A 15,101-nucleotide genomic window follows, 5' to 3' on the forward strand; every position below is an offset into this window, starting at 1 on the left:
ATGGACACAGATAAAAAGGAAATTAAGTTTGAAAGGATGAATGGCTGTATAAAAATTATCATCATGAGCAGCAGCGCCAGCAATATAGCAGCATCAGCAACCTCATGACCACGACAATTAAGTAAAAATATATGCTAAAGAAAATTAATGAATTGGAATAGTAAAAATGATGATGATGGTGACGATGGCGATGATGATGATGGTGGTGATGATAATACGTTACAAAAATATGATGAAATTAAAGACGTGATAATAATAATAATGATGGTGATGATAATAATTAGGGGGAAAAACATTTAAAATAAGATTATGATAATGATAATGATGATCATAATAAGAAATAATAACGACAAAAACTGTTTATTCACGAGAGGTTGTATATAGAAATCCATGTTGAAAATGAAAAAAATATGCTAAGAAAAAAACACTTCACAATCAAATTTGTGGAGATAACTAGCTAAAAACTAGTGTAAGCTGCGTCGGTGTTTCTAATGAAACAGTAATGATAAAAAGGTAAATTATACACCGTGAAAAGATGAAAAAACGTACTAAAATCAAATTTGTGAAGAAGAGAGCGAAAGAATATATGCCGAAAGCCGCTTATGACAAACGTAGTCTAGAATAAAAACTAGTTTAAAAAATGCTTTGTCTAGATATTTCTTATCATTTTGAAAATAAATCTACCTGATTCCCTTATTTTCGTTATCACTTGACATTAAAAAGGCAATATAATCGACCAAAAGTAAGTCCATTTGAATTCAATAGACACCATAATCACTTTTCTACGGTAAGTACAACCTAAAAAAAAATTGAAAAATATACCCCGAACACCAAATATCAGAGTCTATTAACGTGATTGTTTCTTGAAACATTTGTATCTATGAAACATAAATATTTGAAAAAAAAGAATTAGTTGAGCTGTATGTTGTCCCGTGTATGGCTATAATAAATTTAGTCCCGCAGGGGGGACAATAAAAAATAAATAAATAAGCTGTGGAACGAATATTGAATGATTCTTAATTGCGATGTTTTTTTTAAGGTCCTTTTTTGTTTCCCGCTAGAAAATGGATAATTTTATGCCTTCATTCTCATCTTTCGTTTTTCTTTCGTTTCCTATTTACTCTTATTCTTTTGATTAAAATATTTTGAACGTGCCTTGATGAGAGCTTTAATCCAGAGAAACGAGGATAAAGCAGTTCATTAAAGCTTTGCATTGTTATTCTTATTCATTGGGAAACACGATTTTACTCTATTTGTCTCGCTGGATAATTTTCGATTTATTATGACACCTTTGCAGGGACACAAAACTAAAGTAAGAGTTATCTCGATTCTTTGATCCTTTTTTGCCTCGATAAATATCTTGATCCTTCAAAAGCATCTGGAAGTTAAATTTAAAATGATTATTCATCGTAATGCCCTACTTATTTCTTTAACATTTTCGAGAATTGTTTTGAGAGAGGTTATCAAGACTTTCCTGACATATCAGGATTTGCATGTCATTAAGCCCCTTCGACATTGTTTTTTTGTTTTGCCATCAGGAAGCGATTTAGAGAATCCTTGTGATAACAACTATTCGGTTCTTAGTTATCAATTTTACTTATTCATTCTCAATAAAAATGTCTTTTTCCCCCGCTTGGAAATAAATTGGATTGAAGTAATGAAATGTAGTCGTATACAAAGATAACAGATTGAGAAAAAGGCTGATATATTTGTTCGTATAACAGACCGCTAGATTTGATATCAGGCTTTTAAAAATACTAAAATAACTCTTAATTGCTTATAGCAAGGCATCAACAGTCTTATCTGAGAATAACTGGATTATATTCCGTGGTCCGCCTTATAAACGTTTGTACTATTTGTACATCTTTGCCATGCCAAGTACAGTCGTTATATTGAAAAAAAAACTTGAATATGTCGTGTTGAATCTTATTTACTAATGTGTGGAGCACTTGGATGCAGTGAAGCCCTCGAAATTCAACCCAAATGTGCATATGAAACCAAGTGATGGCTTTTCAGCCTTATGTAAATTGTATAGTGTTTGGAGTTATATAACATCTGTGTATTGTGATACGAAATGTGAAGTTTTAATCCATTCTATGAGACTTAATAATTTTTTTAAATTTTTTTAAATTTTTTGAAAGAGAGAAAAGCCAAATGTGCTTTCACAACTAAGTGGTGGGTTGTAGCTCTACATAAACAAAGCGTTCACCATCTGTTAAATGAAATCTCAGAGACAGAACACAAATTGAAGAAACAAATATAAATCCAAAGTCTTGATTGGAGTGTTGATATTCATTTTTAGTTTTATCTGGTAGAATGTAAGTTAATGAATGAAAAGGGCCGGTCTCCAGTTTTGTTTCATCTTGTCTCTTGATAAACCAATTTTCGACATTTATCAACACAACCAAAAACGTAACACGGAAGCGAATTTGGATGAAAAAAGAAAAGGAAAGGAAAAGATACAAAAAAAGAGGAAAGAATGAGCAATTTCAATTATGTTTGTAATCTAAGAATCTACAGCCAAGGAAAAAGAAATGCATCCAGTTCATCAACATTTATTTCACCTGTACATAATGTTTTACAGCATATGACAAAGACAACCTTTCATCTTCCTTAAATGATGTGTATAATGAGCTGTAAATTAATTTGCTTTTAAAACTGCACGGACTTTAATATGCCTTAATTTTGTCAGAAGAAACAGCTTAAGACTATGGCTTGAAAACATAGAATAGACATACAGTTATAATTACAAGGGTCTGCAAATGTAAATGAAGATTGCAGACCATTCACATCTAGATGCTAAGTAACACAGTTTCTATTTACACTTTTTACGTTTTATAGTCATGAGTTTGTTGTCGTATCAACGAATCGTTTTCAATTTCCACTGATTCTGTACGGTTATTTTGAAGCAATAAAGTATGTATATTGAGTTCTCGTTTTTCCCTAGCAGAGTTCGGTATTTAGTTTTACTGTGTCAAAACGATCGGTGTGACTTTTGGAGTTGTTGGCTTTAAACTTTAGCGATGGCGTCGTATCCATTGCCGCCTTGGTAGTTGGTTGTGAATTGGGTAGTTGCTGGGTAGGACTCCGATTGGGCAAACTGATTAGCACGTCGTCGATGATGATCTTTAGAGCATCTCAGTCCCATAATGAGAAAATTCCTCAAGTTTTTCGTCAAACAGATGAAAATCAGAGGGTTGATTGCGGCAATGATCTCAGGAAGATTTGAAACAAAGTACTCGGCTGTGGGAGACTCGACAACTCTACAGTCATAGCACATGACTTCGTAGACGGTGATTGCATAGAAGAAATTCCAGATGAACAGGAAAGGCACTGCCAGGATGAAAATGTTGAGGGAAATTTTGAGTTGTTTTCGCAGAGTTGATGCCTTGGAAAGAGGATCAGAGAGCTGATTTGCTGGGGCACCATGCTGGAGATGTAGCATGGCAATAAGAAAAATTCGAACATAACAGTAAGCAGAGATGACAAAAGGAATAAAGAAGTTAAAAAGAAAGAGAGCAGATATGTAGATTTTCATATACAATTGGCCGATAGTTTTGTCAAGTGTTCCCAGCAACAAGCTTGCGGTTATCGTGGCGTATACCCACACTGCAATGATCACCGTCAAAGCTCGACGATGCGTCATCGTGGATCCATAGTGCAAGGCTCTTGTGACGGCGTAGTAGCGATCATAGCTCACGACTCCTAGACTCACGACCGATGCAGAACCAAAGAGAATTTCTAGGATATGTGCAAGTTTTACAACAGGCGCAATATCTATACATAACAGGTACAAGCCAATCCAGACTACCCATTGTATGACGAGAAGAAAGCTCGCAACGGCAAGATTGACTACAAAGTAGTTTGTCACTGTTCGAAGTTTGCGACGCGTCGCAAAAGCTACGCAGATAAAACCATTTCCTGCCAATGCCAAAACCAAAATCAGAGCGGCCATGGTGTAGTGTAGAGCACCGTATCCATCGCGGCTACACTTCGAATCCAATCCGTTTGCCGTCTCATTGGTGAAATTAGACGGCAAAACCACGGCGGTTGTCTGAGGTGAAGTGGGAAGAGACATGACCTCAAATTGTCATCTAAAGCTTACCGTATTCCGAGACAATTTTACCTTTGTGCGATCGCACGACAGTGGTCAGTTCTGATAGCGAAGGTCCTTCGTTGTCGTCTCCGGCGGCACGTCTTGTCTTGATTCTGGCAGGTGACTTTCAGATCAATCAGGTGTAAAAAACGAAATTTCGAAAACAGATCTGTTGTCGGATTTGTTTGTCTTTTTTCTGTGTTATGTTGATAGGTTTCGGCTTGAGCGTATTTTTTCCTAGCGAATTTTCCCGGTTTTCCGCAACATCTGGATGAAATTTAAGGATAAAGGGAATCGAGTTTTCGCTAATAACTGATAGACACCAGCCAGTGGTCCTGAGATGATGGCAAAAGATCTATCCAACAGGACAGTGGGTGCTTCGCTGAGTCAGTCGCCTAATGGAGACTGAACTCTGTCGATGTAGAATGAGGATTCTTCCAGGTTGACCTAGGGGTTCTATTAATATAGCAACTTGACAGACCCTTATCGCCAAGAGGTGACAGTCATAGTGGTTGGTTTGTGGAAATAGCGAGCTTATTTGTATAGCACAGCAGGTGCGGCTTTTATGACCAGTTCCCTTCGTTTGCATACAATGAGCTCTAAGCCGGTTAAAAGTCAATAACGCGGCATGCGCACTACTCAAAATGACATCTCCTCAAGTCATACTTATTTGAAATGCATCATCTTCTGAGCCCACTGTTGGAGTCGAGAGAGTGTTAGCGATATCTGCGTCAAACAGCTCCCACGTCCAATTGCGAAATAGTACTATTCTTCTAGAAGCACCAAATTCGTCGATTTGAGCACTTGCCAACAATTATTAATAAAGCGAAAAAAGACCTTCCTATTGGTAATCTCCACGACCAAAATTTGCCATTCACGTAATACAAAGCTGATGCCCAATTGATGTTAATCCTGATTATTTGCATTGTATTTATTTATTTCGAAAGAGTCGAAAAGCGCTGCTTTTATCGAGGTTTCAGTCCACTTTCCGTTGAATAATCACACTTAAAAAAGGACACCCCGAGAGGAATACCATAATGTAATAAATTATGTATTTTTTTCTGCTTATTTTCTCAGTTTCCCTAAAACCCAGGAGACTTTCCGCTCTCAAACAGAGTCGCTTTACGATACGTGATAAAGAACTAAAAGATTTACTCTAGTCGGTAGTCTGTGTAGATATAAAACGGTAATGCATCTCTACGGGAGTATGAAAAATACACGTCAACGTTTTCATGGTGTTTGTAAACGTCCATTGAAGAAAAGAGCAGATGTAAGGGAAAGAAATGAAGCCGTAGGCATTTTAATCACCTATCTGCTAATCAGAAGGACGACTTCAAAACCCCTTTTTAGCTGCAATGCAATATAATAAAACGCGCAATTGTTTGAACGTTTGCGATAATATTGTTACAAATTAATGGGTTTTGGCCAACCAAATATCAACAACCGAAATACGCGCAAGTACTTGACTCACATGCAATTGGCAGATAAATCTAATAATTGCTCCAAGTTGTTATTGCTTTGGGGACTTGAAGATAGAATTGATGGGCCTTAGAAATCAAACAGGCCAAACAGGATCTATATTTCTCTCTTTCTCTGCCCTTATTCTCGTTCTGTATCTTTGTCTTCTTGTATATACTGTCGAGCACGAAAATTATGGAGGACTGAATATCAACTTAATTCATTTCACTGCGGCTTACATATATACACATATAATATACACATATAAATATATACACTTCTGTATAAAAAAAATCTGCGCTATATGTATACACACACACACATTACTGGCAAGAAATTGGTTTTGTAAACGATAAAAGTCAATGAGATACGTTGGGAAAATATAAAATATAATCAACGATTACATAACAAAAGCTCGTGCAATAATATTTCATGTTGTTATGTTCCTAAGTTTTATGTGATCATTCGAGGGCTATGATAGACAACCATTTAATTTATCCAGACCTGAGTACATAAAGTGATTTGGTGTTATATTCTCTATTTGCAGTTCGGCCTAACACCATTGGTACCGGCCGTTGTCAGCTTCTCATTAGGCCTGCTTTCCAATTTCACAAAATTGGTCAATCAATCAACCTAAACCCTACGGCGATGACAAAATGTTCCTTTATTAACGCTGCATCGCTTATTTCTTAACCCTAGACGGTTATTGTTCCAAAGTCTATCACGTAGGGGTTTTGGTTCCTAAAAATCAGAATGTTTTATTCGAGAAACGTGTTAATGAGCGATGACACAAGAGACTTTTCGTTCGTTTTTTGTTATTAATGCATACAGACTATGCAAACACAGCCGTTAATGCTAGCCAAGTAAATGGCATCTACTTCAATCTATTAAATAGATCGCAAACAAGTTTTCGAGGAACCGTTTATTTAACGTCCAAAGATTAATATCTAGGTTTTGTTTTCCCCCCTTATATTTCTTAATTTCCTTTTAAATAGCAACTAAAAATCCATGAAGTTTGTTTTATTTCCTTAGTCTTTTGTTATAATATCGTAGATAGAATTTAACATAAAAAAAACCGATTGCGATCCATGAATGGCTTTTCTAGTCATATTGTTAAAATAATCACTGCTAGTTAATTTTCAGGTTCGTCTTTATTTTGAGGCGGAAATGGGAATTTTGGGATTCAAACAATTTTACATCCTCATTTATTGGATGTTTATCTCTTTCTTTTTTCTTTTTCTTTTTTCTTTTCTTTCTTTTTTGCGGTTTCATCGACAAGTGCGCATTATTAAATTTTGACTTCTTTTGCAAAATCTCGTGTTTTTTTTTGGCTTTTTTTCCTGCGGATTTATGGTTCTTACTAAGACCCTACCATCCCCCTCCTCCCAACGTCCCCCTTAGATTTTGCTTTTCTTATAAAATTAAACGTTCGTCATAACAGTGCTCGTAACTCGTAATCGAAAATATTGCTCATGTACGAATTGCTGTTTCGAAATGATGATGATGATAATGATGATGATGGTGGTGGTGGTGGTGGTGATGATGATGATGACGATGATTGTGATTATGATAATAATGATCCACAATAATAATAACTATAATCATGATAATACATTTGGTTTCTGAAAAAATAATCTTGACTTGCAATTTGAATTTCCACAGTAAAGTAAAACTAAAACTAAGAGATCCATGTTATATGGTTGAAGGCTTAGAATAAAACTACAGCTTGACTCCCACTCCTGATTAAGTATTAAGAAACCTTTTGAAGCCTTAATTAAGCATGACTGGTAATCGCACTCGTTGGGTATTATCCTCGGTAGATTTTCCTCAAGAGTCCCTAGGTTCTGAATAAGTTGGAACTGAACCCATTCATGATTGTTGACTTTTGTAAGTTTGCAGTGTTCTGACTTAACTCAGTGTTGCAGGGTTCGATAAAAATAAGGGTTTATTTTTGGATTTTTTGACAACATGTGTTAAAAATATGTGAAAATGTCACAATTTTCTAATGTCCTAACCCTAAGGACAATTGTTGCAATTATCAATGAACACCTCCTCGATTTGTGGCAATACTCTATATTGAATATTGATCGATACCTTACCAATTGCAACCCACCTCAAAATCCCAATCCCCCGAAAGTTCACTATAAAATGATTATTATTATTATTATTAACTATTTGCTTTTTTTTAATACTCTGGCACAGCAGTGTCAAACAATATTTGTTAGAGACATCCATAAATATAAATAATAATTTTTAAGATGTATATGTGTATAAGATATAACTCTATCGCAATTCTCCATCAACAAGAACAAAATGGCCCCCCCAAAAACTTAATTAAGAAAGCACTGAAGGAAGAAGGCAATTTGGATCGATCACACGACTAGGGGGCTGTATTTGAAAAAAATCATTCAAGCAGTACTTAATTGGAAGCTATTGTTTGTCAAAAAAAAAAAAATTTAGTCATAAATAGATGAAAACAACGAAAAGGTCCTTCCCACAGGGAAAGGTGGTTTGAAAAGACAAGAGGAAGCAAGCGAAGAATTGAGGGTCAGATTGCAACGTTTTTTTAATAAAGTCAAATCTTTAGTCTCCTTTTATATTAAAACTTAAATTCCAAATCATTAAGAACGTAACAAGTTAAAGTGCAAAACAACTGGCTTCAGGTGGAGTAAGTGTGATACTGAGCGCAAAACATTCTTAATCCACCACAAGAACATAAAACTAAAAGTCTGACCAATAATAACAAATTAATTTTGTCTAGATTTGGGTTTAAGGGTTGTTATTATCTTCGTTAGTGAGTTTATATGGTTTTCAGGTTGGTAATATCCAATGAATAATTTATCTAAAGCAAAAGGATGTGGTTTAATGACAAAGTTAACGACATTTTTCTTAGGTAACGTAAAATCCGCCGTAATAAAAGTATGATATTCCTTCATTCAAATAGTTCATCTTTAAAGAATATTGTCAATGTATTCATAGGGACCCCTTATGCGAGGTAAAAAAACAGTGCTTTGTTCTATGAGAAAGAAAAGATGCAGGACTCTAAGTTAATATGAAACGTTTTCTTAATATCATGAAACCCTTCGTGTAAGTCAATTATTCAACTAAGTTAACTATCATAATTGGAACTTAGCAGTTTTATAGCAAATTTCGTGAAGGATTTCTGAATTAAAGACGAGTTTTTAGTCATCGGGAGAATTACTTTTTCAATGATGACCGCCATTTTGGAAAAAAAAAGTCTTTCCTATTTTTATTGTGTAACTCTTTTTTGTAACTTTACTTTTGTCTTAATTTTGTCTTATTTTGAAAATAAATAGGGCTTCTGCAGGGCATAATACAGTCGAATCCTGTAAACGAACACCTGCTTACTAAAGATACCCTGCTATTACGGACATTTGTTTATTGTACTTTTAAGTCAACCCTCCTAATCCGGACAACCTGTTTATCCGGACACTTGTACTTGTCCACAAGGAGCCCTTTTTAACTAAGTTTCACTAAAATCCTCTTAACTGCAGCGAGATACAGAAAATAAAAGATATGACACAAACCCTTCTAATACGGACAACCTATTTATTCGGACACTTTTACTAGTCCACAAGGTGCCCTTTTTAACTAAGTTTCACTAAAATCATCTTAACTGCAGCGAGATACAGAAAATAAAAGATATGACACAAACCCTTCTAATACGGACAACCTATTTATTCGGACACTTTTACTAGTCCACAAGGTGCCCTTTTTAACCAAGTTTCACTAAAATCATCTTAACTGCAGCGAGATACAGAAAATAAAAGATATGACACAAACCCTTCTAATACGGACAACCTATTTATTCGGACACTTTTACTAGTCCACAAGGTGCCCTTTTTAACCAAGTTTCACTAAAATCATCTTAACTGCAGCGAGATACAGAAAATAAAAGATATGACACAAACCCTTCTAATACGGACAACCTATTTATTCGGACACTTTTACTAGTCCACAAGGTGCCTTTTTTAACCAAGTTTCACTAAAATCATCTTAACTGCAGCGAGATACAGAAAATAAAAGATATGACACAAACCCTTCTAATACGGACAACCTATTTATTCGGACACTTTTACTAGTCCACAAGGTGCCTTTTTTAACCAAGTTTCACTAAAATCATCTTAACTGCAGCGAGATACAGAAAATAAAAGATATGACACAAACCCTTCTAATACGGACAACCTATTTATTCGGACACTTTTACTAGTCCACAAGGTGCCTTTTTTAACTAAGTTTCACTAAAATCATCTTAACTGCAGCGAGATACAGAAAATAAAAGATATGACACAAACCCTTCTAATACGGACAACCTATTTATTCGGACACTTTTACTAGTCCACAAGGTGCCCTTTTTAACCAAGTTTCACTAAAATCATCTTAACTGCGAGATACAGAAAATAAAAGATATGACACAAACCCTTCTAATACGGACAACCTATTTATTCGGACACTTTTACTAGTCCACAAGGTGCCTTTTTTAACCAAGTTTCACTAAAATCATCTTAACTGCAGCGAGATACAGAAAATAAAAGATATGACACAAACCCTTCTAATACGGACAACCTATTTATTCGGACACTTTTACTTGTCCATAAGGTGCCCTTTTTAACCAAGTTTCACTAAAATCATCTTAACTGCAGCGAGATACAGAAAATAAAAGATATGACACAAACCCTTCTAATACGGACAACCTATTTATTCGGACACTTTTACTAGTCCACAAGGTGCCCTTTTTAACCAAGTTTCACTAAAATCATCTTAACTGCGAGATACAGAAAATAAAAGATATGACACAAACCCTTCTAATACGGACAACCTATTTATTCGGACACTTTTACTAGTCCACAAGGTGCCCTTTTTAACCAAGTTTCATTAAAATCATCTTAACTGCAGCGAGATACAGAAAATAAAAGATATGACAAAAACCCTTCTAATACGGACAACCTGTTTATTCGGAAACTTTTACTTGTCCACAAGGTGCCCTTTTTAGCCAAGTTCGATCAAAATTATTTTTAGCTGCGAGGTGCAGAAAATAAATCACATGTCACAAACCCTTCTAATTCGGAAACTTTTACTTGTCCATAAGGAAACCTTTTTTTATCAGGTTCGACTAAAATCCTCTTAACTGCGAGATACAGAAAATAAGAAACATAACACAAATATTACTGAGAATATATCGATCCTCTTGTATTTTCCTGTTAGCTTCCCATCCAAGATAATTTTGAAAGGGGTCTATATGAATCATGGATAACCGCGAAGAAAAGTCGTTTCTTAAAATATATATTCAAACTTAAATCAAGCACCGGTTTCTGTAGTCAGAAACTCCAATTCGATCTATGGGTTAGCTGTGCCCTGACTTTGATCAGCAGAGGTTGATTCAGATTTCGATCTGTGAGTTAGGAGTATCCTGACTTTGATCAGCCAAAAGGTTGTTTCAGGGTTTGATCTGTGAACTAGCCATGCCTTACTGAGATCAGCCTAGAGGTTTTTTTAACTTTGAATTCATTTTCAAATGTAAGTAATACCATACTTCAAGGCATAAGATTTGATTTTTAAGATTATTATTTTACTTTATCTATGGGCAAAATGCTTCAATGCTGGCATAACCGGAAATAACGAAATTTTCAAATTTCCTTAAAGTAAATAAATAACACACACAAAGAAAAAAGAAAATGAAAAAATGAAGAAGATGATGAGACAAGTTGACCCCTATGGCAAAGTTGTTCAAATATGAACATTTTACCATTTCATGATTTTTTAAACGTAAGTGTTCTCTTAGGACTTTAGAATTAGCCTGACTAATCCTCACGACAATTTATTTGCGAAACTAGCTTTATGGCAGTGAAAAGCGACAGATTAAAAGCCGTTAAATTCGTCTTGATATTCAAGATCTATTGCATGCTCCGCCTTCGACAGGTAATGTTAATTGAGGCCCAAGCAACAAAAGGTAAACAGAAACTTTTTATTCCAGTGAAGAAGCTATCAAGGGACATTAACCTGTCACCTTAAAAAGCAAACAAAATGGCACCACTTTACCATTTTAACAGCCTTTAGTTTTAGTACTCTTTTAACAAGATTGATGTGAGATAAGATGGAAAAAGATATGAAGAGTAATGGATATTATGTACTTGGAAATCCTGTGAAACATCTGATGCAGCTATAACATTGAAAATCATCATACCATTTACGGATTAAAATAAATAATAAGGAATTATATTTTATTTCGGAGTTGAGGTCTTTAGTTTTTTCTATGTAAACCGTAATATACACGTTATAACATAGATATACTAAATATTTAAAAAGGACTTCAATGAAATAATAATAATCAATAAATGGTACATGCATGGGTTTTTAATTAATACTTCAAACAGCTGTCATGGGCCATTTCTTGAAAGTACTCGGTAATACCTAACTTTAGAGGAAAAATAAAAAAATCTGACGATGGGATCAGATCAAGATTACATATTTCGTGTATATGAAGATATAGAAATATAGATAAGTTATAGTGCTTGGGAACGAGGTTATTCCGGGCGAAAGCCCTTGGAATTAAATTAGGAAAAATTAATTTCCGACTTCGCTGGGAATCGAACCCATATTTTGTGTATAATTGAAGTAGAATTTCACGTAACGCGAAGGCTTCAAGTCCACACTTACTACAGCACAATAACATTTTATATTTCTAATTTTTAACACAAATTTCAAATGCTAACTAGTTATTTGGTTATTTTCTAGTCTTCTGTGAAAAATGGGGACGACCAATTAATTTTTTAAATAAAATATGAATTATTTTTGACAGCTTTCCATGTTTACGTGTTTTTAAGAAGGGTGAACTTCCACGTATTCTGACGGCTAAACGAAGTCAGGGACCCCCATTTTGTATTTGCTTATTTTACTTCTAGTATTATCTTCCTTCATAGTGCAAAATTTAAAAAATCTGACGAAGGGATGTTTTGCCCATGAACGTCATTAAGGACAGTCTCAGATTACTATAAATTATTTCAAGAAAAAAAATGTTGCCTCAAATTGAAACAAATGGATAATTAGGAAAGTGCGATTGACAAAAAAAAAAAAAGCCTCGAATTTAAACAAATAAATAATTAGAAAAGTGCAATGGAAAAAGAAAAGAAATATTCACCTTGTATTTCATAAACAAATGATAAAGTGTAAGTAAAGTGTACGAAAAAACAAAACAAACAAGAATCAAAATTTCAGAAACTAAAGTTCTTGCTGGTTTATTTAAAGAAGACTTCTGAGCTGGACTGAAAAGCATCATTTGTGAGAAAATCTAAAAACCATGGAGAATGATTTGTCCAAGGTGAAAATGTCGACAAATTAACGGCTGTGCATGAAAAACGTTTTAATTTAACGTATTTACGTGAAATTCAAGATACAATTCAAATAATTGATGCTAAATTTTCGATAATAATCGAATTTCATACTCTTGTCACAAAATAAAGCAAATTTTTTTCCTTGCATAGGAGTCCCTATCTCCACAAATAATATCTAAATCCTACAAATGATTTTTGAAACCGCCATTGATTACTTGTTCGTGATTCTATTAATAAGAATGATTTAATATTAACAGGCGTAAAGCTAGACAGGTCTGTCAGTACTGAAAGCTCATTTTTCTTAGGCATTAAATGAAACCTTGGAAAATGTCGTTCGATAGTCTATACTGTCTAGAGATAAAGAATGAAAGAAAAGAAAAGGAAAAAACGAAGGAACAAGAAAAGAAAAGGAAAAGAAAAGAAAGAAAGGAAAAGAAAGAAAGGAAAGCAAAGGAAAGCAAAGGAAAGCAAAGGAAAGCAAAGCAAAGCAAAGCAAAGCAAAGCAAAGCAAAGCAAAGCAAAGCAAAGCAAAGGCAAAGGCAAAGGCAAAGGCAAAGGCAAAGGCAAAGGCAAAGGCAAAGGCAAAGGCAAAGGCAAAGGCAAAGGCAAAGGCAAAGGCAAAGGCAAAGGCAAAGGCAAAGGCAAAGGCAAAGGCAAAGGCAAAGGCAAAGGCAAAGGCAAAGGCAAAGGCAAAGGCAAAGGCAAAGGCAAAGGCAAAGGCAAAGGCAAAGGCAAAGGCAAAGGCAAAGGCAAAGGCAAAGGCAAAGGCAAAGGCAAAGGCAAGGCAAAGGCAAAGGCAAAGGCAAAGGCAAAGGCAAAGGCAAGGCAAAGGCAAAGGCAAAGGCAAAGGCAAAGGCAAAGGCAAAGGCAAAGGCAAAGGCAAAGGCAAAGGCAAAGGCAAAGGCAAAGGCAAAGGCAAAGGCAAAGGCAAAGGCAAAGGCAAAGGCAAAGGCAAAGGCAAAGGCAAAGGCAAAGGCAAAGGCAAAGGCAAAGGCAAAGGCAAAGGCAAAGGCAAAGGCAAAGGCAAAGGCAAAGGCAAAGGCAAAGGCAAAGGCAAAGGCAAAGGCAAAGGCAAAGGCAAAGGCAAAGGCAAAGGCAAAGGCAAAGGCAAAGGCAAAGGCAAAGGCAAAGGCAAAGGCAAAGGCAAAGGCAAAGGCAAAGGCAAAGGCAAAGGCAAAGGCAAAGGCAAAGGCAAAGGCAAAGGCAAGGCAAAGGCAAAGGCAAAGGCAAAGCAAAGCAAAGCAAAGCAAAGCAAAGCAAAGCAAAGCAAAGCAAAGCAAAGCAAAGCAAAGGAAAGGAAAGGAAAGGAAAGCAAAGGAAAGGAAAGGAAAGGAAAGGAAAGCAAAGGAAAGGAAAGGAAAGGAAAGCAAAGCAAAGCAAAGGAAAGGAAAGGAAAGCAAAGGAATGCAAAGCAAAGGAATGCAAAGAAAACGAAAGGAAACGAAAGGAAAGGAAAGAAAAAAGAATTCAAACTCCTTCAGTATATTAAACAATACTTTTTGCTCATCCTTTTTTCCTCCCTTGGTTTCTTCAGGCATAAAAAGAAGGGATTACAACCGTTTGATAAGAATTCTAAAAATGAATCAGCCGAGAAGCCGTCTTTGATCAAAGATATAGCCTCTTTAGAGAAAACAAACAAGATTGCTATCATGAAAGTGTGCATCCGTAATAATCCAGCTTTTGGGGTACTATCATGAAGTACCACTTAAAAGTTTACTTTCGCATCACGACAAAAAGCATAATCTCTGTTTGCAGTCTTTGGTACACAATATTTGGCACGTTTTCTTTGCGAGTCTGTAATTAATTTGCGCGGTCCGCCAGATTAGTGGTCTAATGGATAATGATAAATGTGATGGAAGCTGATGTTTTAAGTTTACTTTTATGATTTATTGCTTTAAGTAGACGAGCAGTTAGCAGGTTCGCAAGGCTTTTGAATGAAGAAATACTGCTTAACGTTATTTTCCAATAAAACTATAACTTTTTAGAAAACTAACGTCTAACTTTCAGTTGTTGGAAAAATGTATAGAACCTTCTGCTTCGTTTTGAGACACTGACTTTTGGTCCGGTAGTGCCAATGATGATGATGATGATGGTGTTGGTGGGTGGAATAGTGGTAATAGTGGTCCGTCTTGGTGGAGGAGGAAGAACTGGCGATGATGATAATGATGATGATGATGATGGTGTTGGTGGGTGGA

General features: G+C 35.5%; 2 protein-coding genes across 2 annotated transcripts in view; both read right to left on the bottom strand.

Moving 5' to 3' along the window:
- The window catches only part of LOC116304931 (histamine H2 receptor), a 109,061-nt gene that overhangs the window by 17,925 nt on the left and 76,035 nt on the right, over positions 1-15,101 (bottom strand). The gene's annotated exons all lie outside the window — the stretch shown is intronic.
- LOC116304932 (dopamine receptor D2) lies at positions 3,011-4,078 on the bottom strand. The gene has a single exon (XM_031714733.2). The coding sequence runs from the start codon at positions 4,076-4,078 to the stop codon at positions 3,011-3,013; it is 1,068 nt and encodes a 355-aa protein (XP_031570593.1).

This window comes from Actinia tenebrosa, unplaced genomic scaffold, assembly GCF_029948245.1.
Source record: "Actinia tenebrosa isolate PJP-AT-01 unplaced genomic scaffold, QUT_ActTen_1.0 PGA_scaffold3__52_contigs__length_22856419, whole genome shotgun sequence".
Taxonomy (NCBI): Eukaryota; Metazoa; Cnidaria; class Anthozoa; order Actiniaria; family Actiniidae; genus Actinia; species Actinia tenebrosa.

What these genes read in the sequence shown, in the direction of transcription:
- LOC116304932 (XM_031714733.2), bottom strand. Translation starts at nt 4,078, where the DNA reads ATGTCTCTTCCCACTTCACCTCAGACAACCGCCGTGGTTTTGCCGTCT.